The sequence below is a fragment of the Polyodon spathula genome, chromosome 10, assembly GCF_017654505.1.
Source record: "Polyodon spathula isolate WHYD16114869_AA chromosome 10, ASM1765450v1, whole genome shotgun sequence".
NCBI lineage: Eukaryota > Metazoa > Chordata > Actinopteri > Acipenseriformes > Polyodontidae > Polyodon > Polyodon spathula.
Window position 1 is genome coordinate 37,138,293 of NC_054543.1, and position 14,333 is coordinate 37,152,625.

Below are 14,333 nucleotides of genomic sequence, written 5' to 3' on the forward strand. Positions count from 1 at the left end.
ATTAGTGTAAGTGTAGCCTAGGCATTATCTTTTAGAATTTATTTTGCCTACCCTTTTATTTCAACAAATGTTTATAACAAACATAACTATTATTTAAATTTTTTATTGGAAAAAGGCCATATGAGCAATAATTAACTTGTTTATTTTCATTTAAAATCAATTTTTTTTTAAATCAAACCAATCTTGAAGTTCAGAAAAGTAATTCTCTAGTGTCTTGGTTAAATCAGGGACACTGGCACAGCTGTAATAAACCATTGTCATCCACATACATATGCAGTTTTTCTGCAGGCAGTAGGTACTTCATTAATAAAAATAATAAATAAAAGAGGTCCAAGAATTGACCCCTGAGGGTCAATTCTAAGAACCTATACCGTTACTAGTCATTTTAGAGAAAAGCTAACCTAATGACAAAGTATCAGTGTTTGAAAGACATGTTACTTCTATTGCAGTGAGCACATCTTGATTCCTGCAAGTCTTTTGAAAAGAGTGTTATTTCAAGCTGACATTGATGGCTGGAATTTTATTTCTGGGATGGAAATCTAAAATGCATGAAGGATTCGCTCAGGTAACCCAACAAGGAGGCAGGCCTCTCCGAAGTGGGAAAGTGAGAGAATGGCAAAATAAAACATAAAACTTTAACATAAGGTCAAATGGTTTATAATTAAACAAAGAATGACTGTACAACACTATGAAGGATATATTATGACACCTGATCTTTAAGGAAAGGAAACTTTGATTTATTAAACTACTTTATGTGCTTTTGGTAAATACATTATTACACAAATAATATGCTTGTTTTGGGGGTGGAGGGTGGGTTCTCGATGATTATGCAGAAACAAAAAAAAACTTGTTATTGAAAAAATATCGTAAAGTTAATGAAATAAAATATACCTTGCTTAATCCAGGAATATCGAATTTACATTAAAAAAAAAAAAAAAAAAGTCACCCCCACAATAAATGTTCACCTGTTTTGTTCATACACTGATTTTTCCTAAGAGGAAGAAAGTGTAAAACTAAACTACTACTAGGTATAATTTCTGCAGTACAGTATGTCGCTAACAGTCATCAAGAAATTATATTTTTCTAAAAAGCATATAAGGCAGAATTACCAAAATGCTTTACACACACACAACCAGTCAAAAGTTTGAGTACACTTGCTGTGTGTATAAAAGTGTCTTTGTTAGATGTTCTCCGAGTTAACTAGCATGTTACCTAATTAACCTTTTGTCATTAATTATTGTAAACAGGTGAGGGCCCATGATTACTATAAATATAGGTAGCATAGGCACAAGTTTGTCATTCCTGAATGTAAGGGAGCAGAAAATAACAAAATACGCTCAATTAAGCAAAGAAAAAAGACAGTCTGTAATTACTTTAAGAAATGATGGTCAATCTATAAGACAAATTTCAAGAACTTTGCAAGTGTCTGTAACTACTGTGGCCAAGACCATCAAACGACTTGAAGAAACTGGCACTCATGAGGACCTAATAAGGTCAGGCAGGCCACGGGTGACCGCAGAATCAGAGAACAAGTTAATTCGAGTCACAAGTCTGCGAAACCGGCGATTAACTGCCCCTGAAATACAAGCTCAGCTAAATGCTACTAGAAGTACAGATGTTTCAATATCAACTGTTCAGAGGAGATAGCGTGAAGCTGCCTAACTGGAAGAATTGCTGCAAAGAAACCATTGTAAAGAGTGCAGAATAAGAGGAAGAGACTTGCCTGGGCCAAAAAACACAGAAACTGGACATTTGAGGAGTGAAAGTCGGTCTTATGGACCGATCAGTCAAAATTTTAAATATCTGGGTTCAACCGCCAAGTATTTGTAAGACGCAGAGAGGGTGAGCGCATGAGTTCTGCAGGTGTGGTTTCCACTGTCAAGCATGGAGGAGGCAGTGTCATGGTCTGGGGTTGCTTTCCTGGTGACAGAGTTGGTGATTTTTGCCAAGTCCGTGGCGAGCTCAACCAGCATGGCTATCATAGCATACTTCAGAGGCATGCCACTCCACCAGGATTACGGCTAGTTGGGCACTCCTTCATTCTTCAGCAAGATAATAACCCAAAACACATCTCAAAGTTGTGCAAGAACTATCTGGCGAAGAAGGAAAGTGAAGGACAACTCAATCTAATGACCTGGCCTTCCCTTGTCTCCAGACCTCAATCCCACAGAACTTTTATGGGACGAACTGGACAGAAGAGTCAAACCAAAGTTACCCACAAGTGCCCTACATCTCTGGGAATTGCTGCAAAAGAGCTAGGAAGATATGTTCGGTGCTTTCCTGCTGAAACTTTTTAACAGAATGCCTCATATTTGTGAGGCTGTTATTAAGGTAAAGGGTGGCTATTTTGAGGAATCCAAGATTTAGAAACAATTTTCAATTTTCTTGAACATTGCTTTGATACTCCTTATGTTTTGTTATGTATATTGTAATATGTGTTTTCATTTTCAAGTATTTACAGAAACGTATAAGACATAAAACATTGTCAATTATGAAAAAAACCTAGCTTCCAGCAAGTGTACTTGAACTTTTGACTGATACTGTACATACACACAGTGTGTGTGTGTAATATATATGTAAGTTTTCACTGATCTCAGTCACTCTCAAATGTAACCAAGAGCAGATTATCTCTATAAAAATGCAACACTTTACAAAATAAAAATCAGTTCCCTTTAAAACAGAAAACCACATGGGGAGCACATGTGGGAGGGGATTCGAAAAAACTAGCACCAACACCCAAGATAAGTGGGAGGGGGTAGAAACAGACACAAACAAGAAGGAGAAAGACAAAGGTCTTGAACAGCCAATAGTTTTACAGCCAGTCACGAAGCAAGGTTTTGTCCTCCCCTGTGGCTGTATTTTCAATTTTCCTCAGCTATTTTCAATAATACTTCACCCTGATGACTAAGGCTCCAAAATCCTCAGGGCCTCTGTATGCCTCTTGCATCCCTATTCTCCACACAGCAATCTTGTGTCACTGTGCATGCATCTATTGAGCATTATAGCAATTATCATCTTTGAATACGACCTCCTATCACACATGATTGCTGCAATTTGAACTTCTAAAATTCAACATAAATTACTATCCTTCCCCTCGAGCATCCAGTTGAGCTTGAAAGAACAAGCCGCCCCTGTGCAGTTAAAGGATGAAGGTCGTTTAAAAGGACATGATTTCTTCCATAAAAGACGACGGTTTTTCTAAGCCTTGTGTCGTTTCGCTACTAACTAAATGATAACAAGACGAGGAGACAAGGGACATTGATAAGAATGTCAAACCTACACAAGAGAATTTCAATTCAGCATTGACTTGCAAAGATAAGGTGCTGTCATTGACATTGTGCATCGGAAATGCTTCAACCTGCGGTTTCATCCTGTCAAGTTGACAAGCCAGCACTACATGTAATTTACTTATAAATAAATAAATAAAATAAAATAAAATAAAATTAAAATAAAACCAAAACAGCAACATACCTTTGTGCAGGGGCTGTGGCATTGTTAAGACAAATATAATCAACAAAGATGGAACATCTCTGAAAAGCAATGGGACCTCTGGTCGTTCATCATTGCATACACTACAAAAGAAAAACAAGACTTTAAAACATGCAACAAAAAAGAGGGTTTAAATACATATTGCATAATACATTACATAAGGATTTAGTATTTAAACTACAGTGTGTGTGACAATAAATCTCATGTGATAAACATTATCTCCAAACATGTGATAACATATTGCAACAGATCATTATTATGGCAAAATCAATCAACAGTCACTAAATAACTTCTTATATTTAAACCAAAAAATACATAAGATTCAATGTAGTACCATCACTGGAAGTACCTTTCAACATGGACAGAGGTATGCATAGTATATACATTATGTAGTCTTAAATTTAGACATAAAAAGTAGTGTAGTTTTTATATATAACCTAGTGACCTAAATTCTGAAATGCAAGTCATCACTAAACTTTCATTGATTAGTATCTTCTTTCAAATGCATTCCTTTGTGCAGAGTGCTTTCAATCTTTTTTCCACCTTGAAATGTATGTCTCTCGGGATTAAGGGATATAAAAGAGCAATTACCATACAATAATTACTAATTTAGAAAAAGTGATTTAATTAGTCCCCCTATGCAATGCAAACAAACCTCTCTCTTACTGGATTAAAGTGTCCTTTTCTAATGTGATTAGCCGTATTTTTAATATCAAAAGATATCAGCTGGAGTAAAGGGTCTGTGAGGTTTATCCATATTCAAATGGCTGACAACATGAATGACGCAGTGGCACAAAACCTGGTAATACAGGGACCGGCCAGCACTCAATCTACATTGAAATGATGCACTTTTTGGTATTTACCCCCAGATAGACATAAATGTATTGTGCAAATTAACAATCTTTAAGAATTGCCCCAGAAATCACTTGGTTCAGTAAAAACATGTGATTTACTCACAGACCCTTCAGGAATCGTTAATGTATTGCATCTCAAAAGTTATTGATTATAGCTTCCAGCAAAATGAGTTGCACATATGGCAAGAAGAATATCAGGGGGTGGGGTGTGTTCTACTACTCAAAGCATGTTCTGTAACGTTCCAGATGATAAAGCTAGCAATGGTAATATTTTTATATACAATTTTTTCTTTAAAATTTTAAACAAACGAACAGCTGGCTCCCACACGAGGTAAACAAGTAAAAAGATGAAAGCACTGTTCAGTGAAGGTACATTTTTACGAAGCACTCACTATGAATCTCTTTTCTGAGTCAACTGTGTAAGCCGGGTCCACGGATTGTAGGCAGAGTCAATGCTGTAAAGACGCATGTGCATTGCAAGCACATGAAACAACTGATCTGAAATGGCAATACAAAAAAATATGATATTATTCAGTAAACTGTTTTTATAAATAATACAAAACACTGTTTTTCTAAGCATCACCTATGGAATTAAATCTGTGTTGAAGAGCTGACCAACATAATTAAACAGCATATTCAGCAGTACAACACCTCTTCGACATCAAATAAAACAAATGAATTGTATTACAGCAGACACAGTGACAGGTGCATTAGATTTAACTCCACGCCTGTTATTTAAACCAGTGAACAACAATCCTTTCCTGTAACGTTTCACAGATATTTTTTGATTCTCAATGAAATTTTACCGCTAGTGGCAGCTAGCTGATATTAAACCGTCTGGGATAAAGAGTTGAGCTAGCTCTGCTTCTAACTCAGGAGGTGACCACACTGCCTACAGCTGAAAGAACTTTCAGAAACAACTGTGGGACACTACAGCTTTTAAACTGCTTTATCCCCGCGGTTTGTAACTGTTCTAAAAACACATGATGACATGAGTGCCTGTAACAAGAACGATAGATAAACAAAAATGATCATCATCAATAAACCATTTAATACAAATATTAAAAAAGACAGGAGATCATTGTTGTCACTGTCAGTAAAGATCAGGGAAAAAAAACAAAACATTTTTTTACAAAATAATATCTGTGCTCAGGGGGCTATAAAGCTATGTATGGAGATGATGGTAAAGGTAGTAGAGCCAACAGGTCCATGTTTTCAAAGTGTTATAATAAATAAATAAATAAATAAATAATATATATATATATATATATATATATTGTAAACGATCCTCGCACTCACGGAGTTCGTTGCCCCTTTAAGATAGACCCAGGACACAAAAATTGATTTTTTTTACGGCGCTGACGCGCACTTTTTAATAAACACAGAAATGAAAAAACAAAACAAACACCTAGCTCCCTCTTGGAGCTCTGACTAAACATAGACTGGTTCCTCACTAAACCACAGGACGGCTAAGCCGTTTACCTGACAAACACCAAAACGGGCTTCTCTCAGCACTCTCTTCCATACGACTGGACACACACGCAGTCGGGCTCTTCACTCAGCCGCCCCGATCAGTCTGGCTGCCTCTCAAATACCCTGCACCTGTCTCTAATTTATAATTACGACCAGGTGCCGAGGATTAACTAAATCATTAAAACAATTACAATTAAACCCCATAACACCCAAATGTGCATTCTCACAAGGTTTTTAGCAGGGAAGGATTTTAACCCCCTCCCTGGTACCTTACACATCCTCCGCCTCAAGTGTGAAACACTGATCGGCCATACCAAGGCCACCCCCTCCCCTAAAACACAACCACCCACCCTCAAGTCCCGAAATGTCCATTTCCGCCCTCTTCCACGGGCGGACTTGAGGGTGGGTCGAACCTTCCGGCACTTCCGGGAAGGGACCCTGAACCGGCGACAAGGGACCCCACCGGGATGACAGGGCCGACCGAAGTGACGACCGGGGAACAGGAGGATGCAGCAGTGGACAGAGATCTTCCACTGGGGACCGGCGCAGCGATGTCCGATCACCCAGGGGGAGCGAAGCAGCGAACAGGGGGAGCAACAGCGACGTCTGGCAGCAGCCCAGCGACGTCTGGGTGCTCGGGAAGAGCGGAGCAGGGAACCAGGGGAAAAGCTGTGGCCAATGTTGCAGACTCCTGGGCTCCAGGTCCAGCGCAGGAAGGTCTGGGAAGACCGGCAGGGTGTCCAGGAGCAAGGGGCAAGGGACCGCAACTGGCAGTGCCGGACTGGTTCGCTGGGGTGATGGAGGTGGGCACCTCACCTCCTCCTCTTTGTTCATCGCTTCTCCCTCTCTGGGCTCTGGGAGCGGCGGCTCCCCTTCTCTGGGCTCTGGGAGCGGCGGCTCCCCTTCTCTGGGCTCTGGGAGCGGCGGCTCCCCTTCTCTGGGCTCTGGGAGCGGCGGCTCCCCCCTCTCTGGGCTCTGGGAGCGGCGGCTCCCCTTCTCTGGGCTCTGGGAGCGGCGGCTCCCCTTCTCTGGGCTCTGGGAGCGGCGGCTCCCCTTCTCTGGGCTCTGGGAGCGGCGGCTCCTCCTTCTCTGGGCTCTGGGAGCGGCGGCTCCCCTTCTCTGGGCTCTGGGAGCGGCGGCTCCCCTTCTCTGGGCTCTGGGAGCGGCGGCTCCCCTTCTCTGGGCTCTGGGAGCGGCGGCTCCTCTTCTCTGGGCTCTGGGAGCGGCGGCTCCTCCTTCTCTGGGCTCTGGGAGCGGCGGCTCCCCTTCTCTGGGCTCTGGGAGCGGCGGCTCCCCTTCTCTGGGCTCTGGGAGCGGCGGCTCCCCTTCTCTGGGCTCTGGGAGCGGCGGCTCCTCCTTCTCTGGGCTCTGGGAGCGGCGGCTGGGCTTGTCTTGCCTGCTCCCATTTTTGGAGCAGCAGATCCAGCTCCGTCGGCTCTGGCTCTGGCAATCCAAGTTCCAATCTCCATCTCTTATTCTGCTCAATCTGAGCAGCAGTGTTTCTTTTGATCATAGCGATCAATTCCTTTAAGCTTTCCATTTTTACTGGGTCATAGGGCCGCCCACACACACTTCTGGTACCATATGTAAAACGATCCTCGCACTCACGGAGTTCGTTGCCCCTTTAAGATAGACCCAGGACACAAAAATTGATTTTTTTTACGGCGCTGACACGCACTTTTAATAAACACAGAAATGAAAACAAAACAAACGCCTAGCTCCCTCTTGGAGCTCTGACTAAACATAGACTGGTTCCTCACTAAACCACAGGACGGCTAAGCCGTTTACCTGACAAACACCAAAACGGGCTTCTCTCAGCACTCTCTTCAATACGACTGGACACACACGCAGTCGGGCTCTTCACTCAGCAGCCCCGATCAGTCTGGCTGCCTCTCAAATACCCTGCACCTGTCTCTAATTTATATATATATATATATATGTTGCTGCAACACTGTAGAGTGAATGATAAAATACATACACTGTGTTCCATAATGAACATTTCTGTCCCAAAGAACGATCATTCTTAGTCATTCAACATAAAGGACCTTTTTTATTTGTGAATTTCTTTTCTGTCTCTAAATGACTGAATTCAAGGTATTTTATTGCACTTTCCCCAGATTCGCTCCTCGGATTCCCTGAATAAAAAAAATGATCATAATCTACAATAACTCCTGCTGAGGCTTTAATAGTCAAACAGCAAAGGGATTAACTTTGTATGCATATGTGAATTTAATATGGAAAGCTCGACAGAATAAATAGCAACATCAAACACTGTCAACACGAACCTACCCTTGCCAGCATGGATTTTGCCTCCAAGTAATAAACCTGTGAAACTCAGGAAGAAATATTAGAAAGCTTTCTTTCATTGAGTTAATCACACTGAACAGCACCTAGGTGCACACACAATTAATATCCTCGTCATGAATTTCCAAAAGCCAAACCAGCTGTTAATCATTATCGTCTCCTGAGGGAGAAAAGGAAATTCAGTACATAAGATGGCAGCGAGATTCCACTTGTCATACTATATTATGTCCTGTTATCCTGCAATAAAACAACATTGTGCAGTTTGTACAAACAAACGTTGCAGAGCCTCACACTTATTCACGTCCCACTCAGAGCCAAAGCAGGACTTCCCGTCCACTTGGATTTTATCCACTTGGAAGACTGTAACCTCCTCATATACTTGAAGGGCCGTGTAATTATTGCTCAAATATTATTGGGATAAAACTATACAAAAACAATCATGGTTTATCTCAGAATTTTGTTGTTTTCAAAAAGTGATGGCGGCACATTACATCTGTAATGTAAATAGTGTACACACTGCAATAAACATTCATTTGCAATGCAAATAGGGAAACTTGGACAATGTTAGTTTGTCGACAAATAATAATTCCATCATTTATACGCTTCAACAACTTGGCAAATCGGCATCATTATGACAGCCATGTTTTACCAACTCAATGTTTAGACAGGTCTAAGTAAACCTAACCAGGCATGTCTGAAACACAGTATCCTAAATTTACTCAGGTCTTCTTTTTATATCTGCGATGTATTGTGGACAGTTATCTGAATTATTTTTACCAGTGCCTACATTTTTCTAAAATATGTTATTACTGTACCAATTAAAAGCCACCCCAGCAAAGCAAACTGACTGGACATTTGTAAACAAAATGCAGTCTTTACACTTGTTGCTTGGGCAACTGCGTCTGGCTTTCATTTTAGTTTCTGACACATTCAATCTCTATATTTTGAATGAAGGGCTTTATAAAATTATTTCTGCTGTTTGTGTAATAGCTAAACTACAGCCTATGGATTATAAAACGTTATCTTGATTTTGGAATAATGTCTTTTTAAATAATTTCCCCATTATGTCCCAATCTCCTTGACTTTTGTAACCTTTAAGCTTTCGTTTAGGACTAAACGCCTCTACACGCCGGACGTGACGAGACAAGCGAATGGGTCTTATGACCACGACAAAAAAAATTAAATAAAAACACGTAAAAGCACACTGCCTGCTATGCGACAGTTCACACTGAAGCGATGCAATAAAATTCGCTCAGCAGCTAGGTAACTGACCAATGACAAACAGCTTCCCTTGCGCACCTTCAGTAAGCAATGCCAGAAGAAAAGAAAATGTTTGCAGTATCAAAACACCAGGAATTGACCCCATACCTGCCCGCAATATGATCCTCAGAATCTGATACAGTCAACAATGTGTTTAAAATATACAGAGGCCTTTATCTCCAAATACAAGCAGCTACCTTCTGCTGGTGAAAGTTGGTGCTATAAGAGGGTAATTCAACTCCTTTATTGGTGGAGCAATATGGTATTTTACCACGGTTATTTAGATTTCTAAAACACAAATCACTATTCTCCATCTGTTTACCAAGACAAGTGAAATGCACTCTAACCTGCTGTGATGGAAAGTATTTTAGTACTGGTTGACAATAAAAAGATACAGTATATGTGCATGAAGAATATAAACAGATACATTACAGGTGTCAGAGGAAAACATGTTTAAACATAACCTGTGTCCACAGCATAAAAAATCACTAAGAGTTGCAAAATAGTAAAAAAAAAAAAAAAAAAAAAAAGGTTGCCAAGATTCACTTCAAAAAGTATTTCTAACTTAATGATCAATAAAAAAAAAAAGATACAGTAATGTACTTCAGTGCAGCCACTCTTTAGATAATCAACAGATCTGGAACAAAGCCTGCAATGAACAACCATAAAGAGCTTCGTCAAATTCATCAAATCATCTCAGTCATCAGGTGCCAGTAACAGAAGGAAATCACCATAACCTTTTTTTAAACCATATTACAGTTACATCACTAGTGATGAGTGGAGTGGTTCTGAAGACATAGCTACAAATATAACATATAATACGCAAGTGTCTAATAGTTGCCAGGGATCTTCATCCCATGCAGGGGATAATAAATGGCAAGCTGAATAAAAGGGACTGTAAAAAAAAAAAAAAAAAAAAAAAAAACTCCCTTATCAAAATGCCTTTGGCTTTATATGTGATACACACAGGCAGATGATCACAAAACAGTTAATCAATCTGCATGCAACATCAACCTCTTAATCTTGGTAAGAACAGAACACAATACAAAGGTCAAAACTAGAAAAACATTATTTGCCCCCAAAAGAATCACATGATAATAGTAGGATTCCTCTAAAGCATCTAAGTTAAATTACAAGGATTATTTGAACTATGTATTTATCAAAATGTGTGTTAATAACAATAGCATTGCCACTCTACCCAGCAGCACTAGCTTTACAAATCACTGCACACATTCCTGTAAAAAAAAAGGTCAAACATGCTCATCGGTTTTGAGCCATACAAAAAATGACAGAAAAATGGTGTCACAGTTATTGGCATTATCCTGAAGAAACGGCATCTACATTGGTGACCTTATCAGGGTTGAAAAAAAGATGGTATGTACACACACACACACATTTCAAAATGTACCATTGTAAATTAAAAATAACAGATTAGTTATTCATCTGAAATCATGTTCATGTGCTCTTCATAAAAAAAAGAAATGCAAGCTCCATTAACCTACTTTTTTTTAGCAATTACCTTAATTTCAGTATATTTTGTAACATCCATTAGGACAGTCCGTTTTTAAATTGGGTATTAAAATTAATTTTCCAAATATTCCGAGAATTCTATCCGATTTGGAACACTCTCAATGTTATTTTTGTTTTAGTTTTTTTAAAACAAATTCCATAAATCAAAATGTCAATGAAGGTATATTATCTATACGATTCTCTATATATCTGTATATATATATAATATATATATCTATTATATATCCATTCTCACTCTCAAAATTAACATATTTTCTAAAAAAATCTTCAAAATATTTTAATAAAAGATGGTCTCCTCTTTAAACCCCTAGTTCAAATATCTGTTAAGAACTTTACATACTATTCCTCCCGTGACATTGCTAAATCAAAAAGCTAGTAGAGACTACCATAAATCCATTCATCCATCCATTATCTTTAACTGCTTAACCCTTTTAGAGGGTCGCGGTGAGCCAGAGCCTAACCCGGCAGAAGCAGGGCGCAAGGTGACAAAAAATAGATATTCTTCCGATAAAGGCTTATAAATAGGGTCCAGCATTATTATAATTTTTTTTTTTTTTTGACAAGGAAGGATTTCAAAAGATGAATAAATAAATACATTCAATTTAAATGTGTAGCTTTGTGTGTTATAACAGGAGAGCATGTCATTTATCACGTTGTATTTGTAAGATATTTTTGGACTCAAAATCAAATGGACAAGTCTGCTGACTGCCAACAGCCTCAGGTCTATAATCATCTCACAGGGCTTCTATAATGATTGGAGACCCAGCTTTCACGGTTACTGATTGCTGTCACCTGCTTCTTGAATAGACATACAATGAAGGCAATACAAGTTCTGGCAATCAACACAACAGGACAGCAGGCTTTTGCTTGAAGGATGCATAAATCTCAAAAGTGTTTGTAGTATAATGCTTTATATTGATTTCTAATTCATATTATATAAAAAAAAAAAACCTGCAAAAGAGACGGTAGAAATAATTGTGTGCAAAAAGATCAATGATAATTTACAGTTTTCTGCCTATAATTATTTACTTTGGAAGCTTTTATTTTTAATATTACTAAGTTAAATAATGTAATATGTATATCACAATGTATACTGTTTACAAGCAATAAAACTACAATATAATAAACACTATAGTAAGATATTTTGTACTGCAACATCTGGTAGTAAATACTTGTTCTCAAATTTAGAACAATACTGCCATCTTATGGCAAATAGACTTAAACTACAATCATCAATGGAAAGATTTAGCATAACTTCATGCTGAAATATTCTTGGGTTTCTCATGTAATATAACTACAGCTTCTGTTTTTCTTGATTTTATTTTTCGGTGCTTATTTATAGCTAATTTTCAAGATACTCCTAAATCTTTTTTTTTTTTTTTTCCCAGGGCTTTCCCTTTTTACGTACTGTATGAAATTATTGTTTTCGGTTACTTTCCAATATGTATAGTAACATGACACTACTTGTACCTTCTTTCTTTTGCTGTCTTCCTCAACAAAATCCTTATGGTCACGGGCATATTCTACTGGGGTTTTTGTATGCCTAGGCATTTTTTTACATTTCATCATTTTGCAATTTTGTTTCACATCCTCCTTATTTAACTGGAATACAGCTTTAAATCCCACGAACAAGTCTCCGTTCCTGTAATCTCGTTTTAAATATTGCAAGCAGAGTCTCCAATAGAAATGTAGGAATGTGCTGCCACTCAGTAGTTGGGATGGGTTTAAACTAAAGTATTCAGATCGAATTAAATGATAGATAAAAGCAATGAAGGAGAGACATTGCCCTTTTTTGTAGGTATTTTTTTTTTTTATTATATGTTTTTAACTGGGAAAGGGGTGAAGTCAATGTGAATTAAGTAACCATTTCCAGGGTGTTCTGGTGTTTATTGGCTATCCACTGATTTAATTTTGTATCAGGGGTGTTTTATCGTTGAAAAGCTGAAAATCAGAAACCCTAAATATAACCTTAAAGCAATGAACTATGCTAATGTATACCAGTATAACTAAATTATACTAGTATAACTCAAGTCTTAAAACCAAAGTTTAACCCAATTTATATCAATTGGTACATATCAGTTAACTGGTACAAATATTGTCCAAAATTGTTTCACACAAAACCTTTAATATTAGGTGATTTAGAATCAAAAGTTTAATGAATTTCCAAATCAAGATGATTTTTGGGTGTTGACAAGTGTATTAAACATATGAACAGTAAAAACAGGAGCAAATGTATAATGTCTTTGTAGGGGGTTGCTTCTCTGCCAAAGACTTCTTTTCAGTATGACACTCATACTCGGCTGGTTTCACAGACCCTGATTAAAACTCATCATGGACAACCTTACTTAAGGTAATATTAGATAGCATGATTAGTGCTAATCAGGATCTCTCTAACAAAACATTTATACCTACTAACATAACATATTATATTCTATAGTCAACATTAAACAGCCCACCCATAAAACTAACATATGTTACCTGCCCACCTCAGACCTATGCCTTTATTGTTGGTCATTGTATATATATAAAAAATAAAAAAAAACACTAGAAACAATTCAGTCACACGATTCTCTACTTCTATGAATGGAAAACACAAATGTACTGCAACTGGAGTAAATCTGGCCATAAGGACTGCTACACACTTAATGTTGCTCAAAAAAATTACAATTCTCGTGTGTGAAATCACTATCAGCCTAATCAAGGATGACAGGGATATCACTTGTGCTGAAAGCTGCTGTAATTTATATTTCCGAAAAAAAACAGGAGATACACTGCACCTTTTCACTTTACCAAAGCTTTCTTTCCTGATCATGTTATGTCAATGTTTTACTCAAATGCTTTTAAAATAAAATAAAACATACAAAAATATACATATATAAAATAAAACAAAAGATGTAACACCAAGTTGCTTCAACCATTTTCACTCGACCAGTGCTCATGGGTCGAGGGAAAAAAAATCCAGTCCAGCTTAATTAACCATATAACCATCTTCTAGATCCTGACCACACACTAAGAGCAGGGGAAACAGGTTCACATAGAAACATTTCGATTCTTAAAATATACATTTCTAGTCATGTACAGATGAACTTAGCAAGTTTCTCTTTTACACATTAAAGTCCAAAGTTTCCTATTATACATTAACAAAACTTCCGCTCTTTAGTGTTCTCGTCACACTAGCCCAGTCACTTGTACAGACAGGAACATCAATCACCCCTAATTTCCATTCCCCAGGAGCAGATGCCCTCGCAACGCAATCTACTAAAACAGCACTTGACCTATTTGTTCCCGTCGTCTCCCTCGACGCTTGCTGCTGTAACAGCTCACGTGGGACACTACTTTCCATTTTCATCAATAATCTAAAACAAATCGACAGACTTTACCATTGTTACAAGGGTAATATGGACAGGTGTGTTTAATCACACA

At 38.2% G+C, this 14,333-nt stretch overlaps 1 protein-coding gene across 5 annotated transcripts in view; it reads right to left on the minus strand.

Annotated features, from left to right (window-relative positions):
• LOC121322236 (E3 ubiquitin-protein ligase ubr3-like) overlaps positions 1–14,333 on the minus strand; it is a 67,686-nt gene that overhangs the window by 11,276 nt on the left and 42,077 nt on the right. For all 5 annotated transcript variants that reach the window (XM_041261906.1, XM_041261909.1, XM_041261908.1 and 2 more), the window contains 2 exons: positions 4,736–4,841; positions 3,472–3,572 (listed from right to left, as the gene is read on the minus strand). In XM_041261906.1, coding sequence (XP_041117840.1) covers positions 3,472–3,572; positions 4,736–4,841 — 207 coding nt within the window. The remainder of the gene's footprint in view (positions 1–3,471; positions 3,573–4,735; positions 4,842–14,333) is intronic.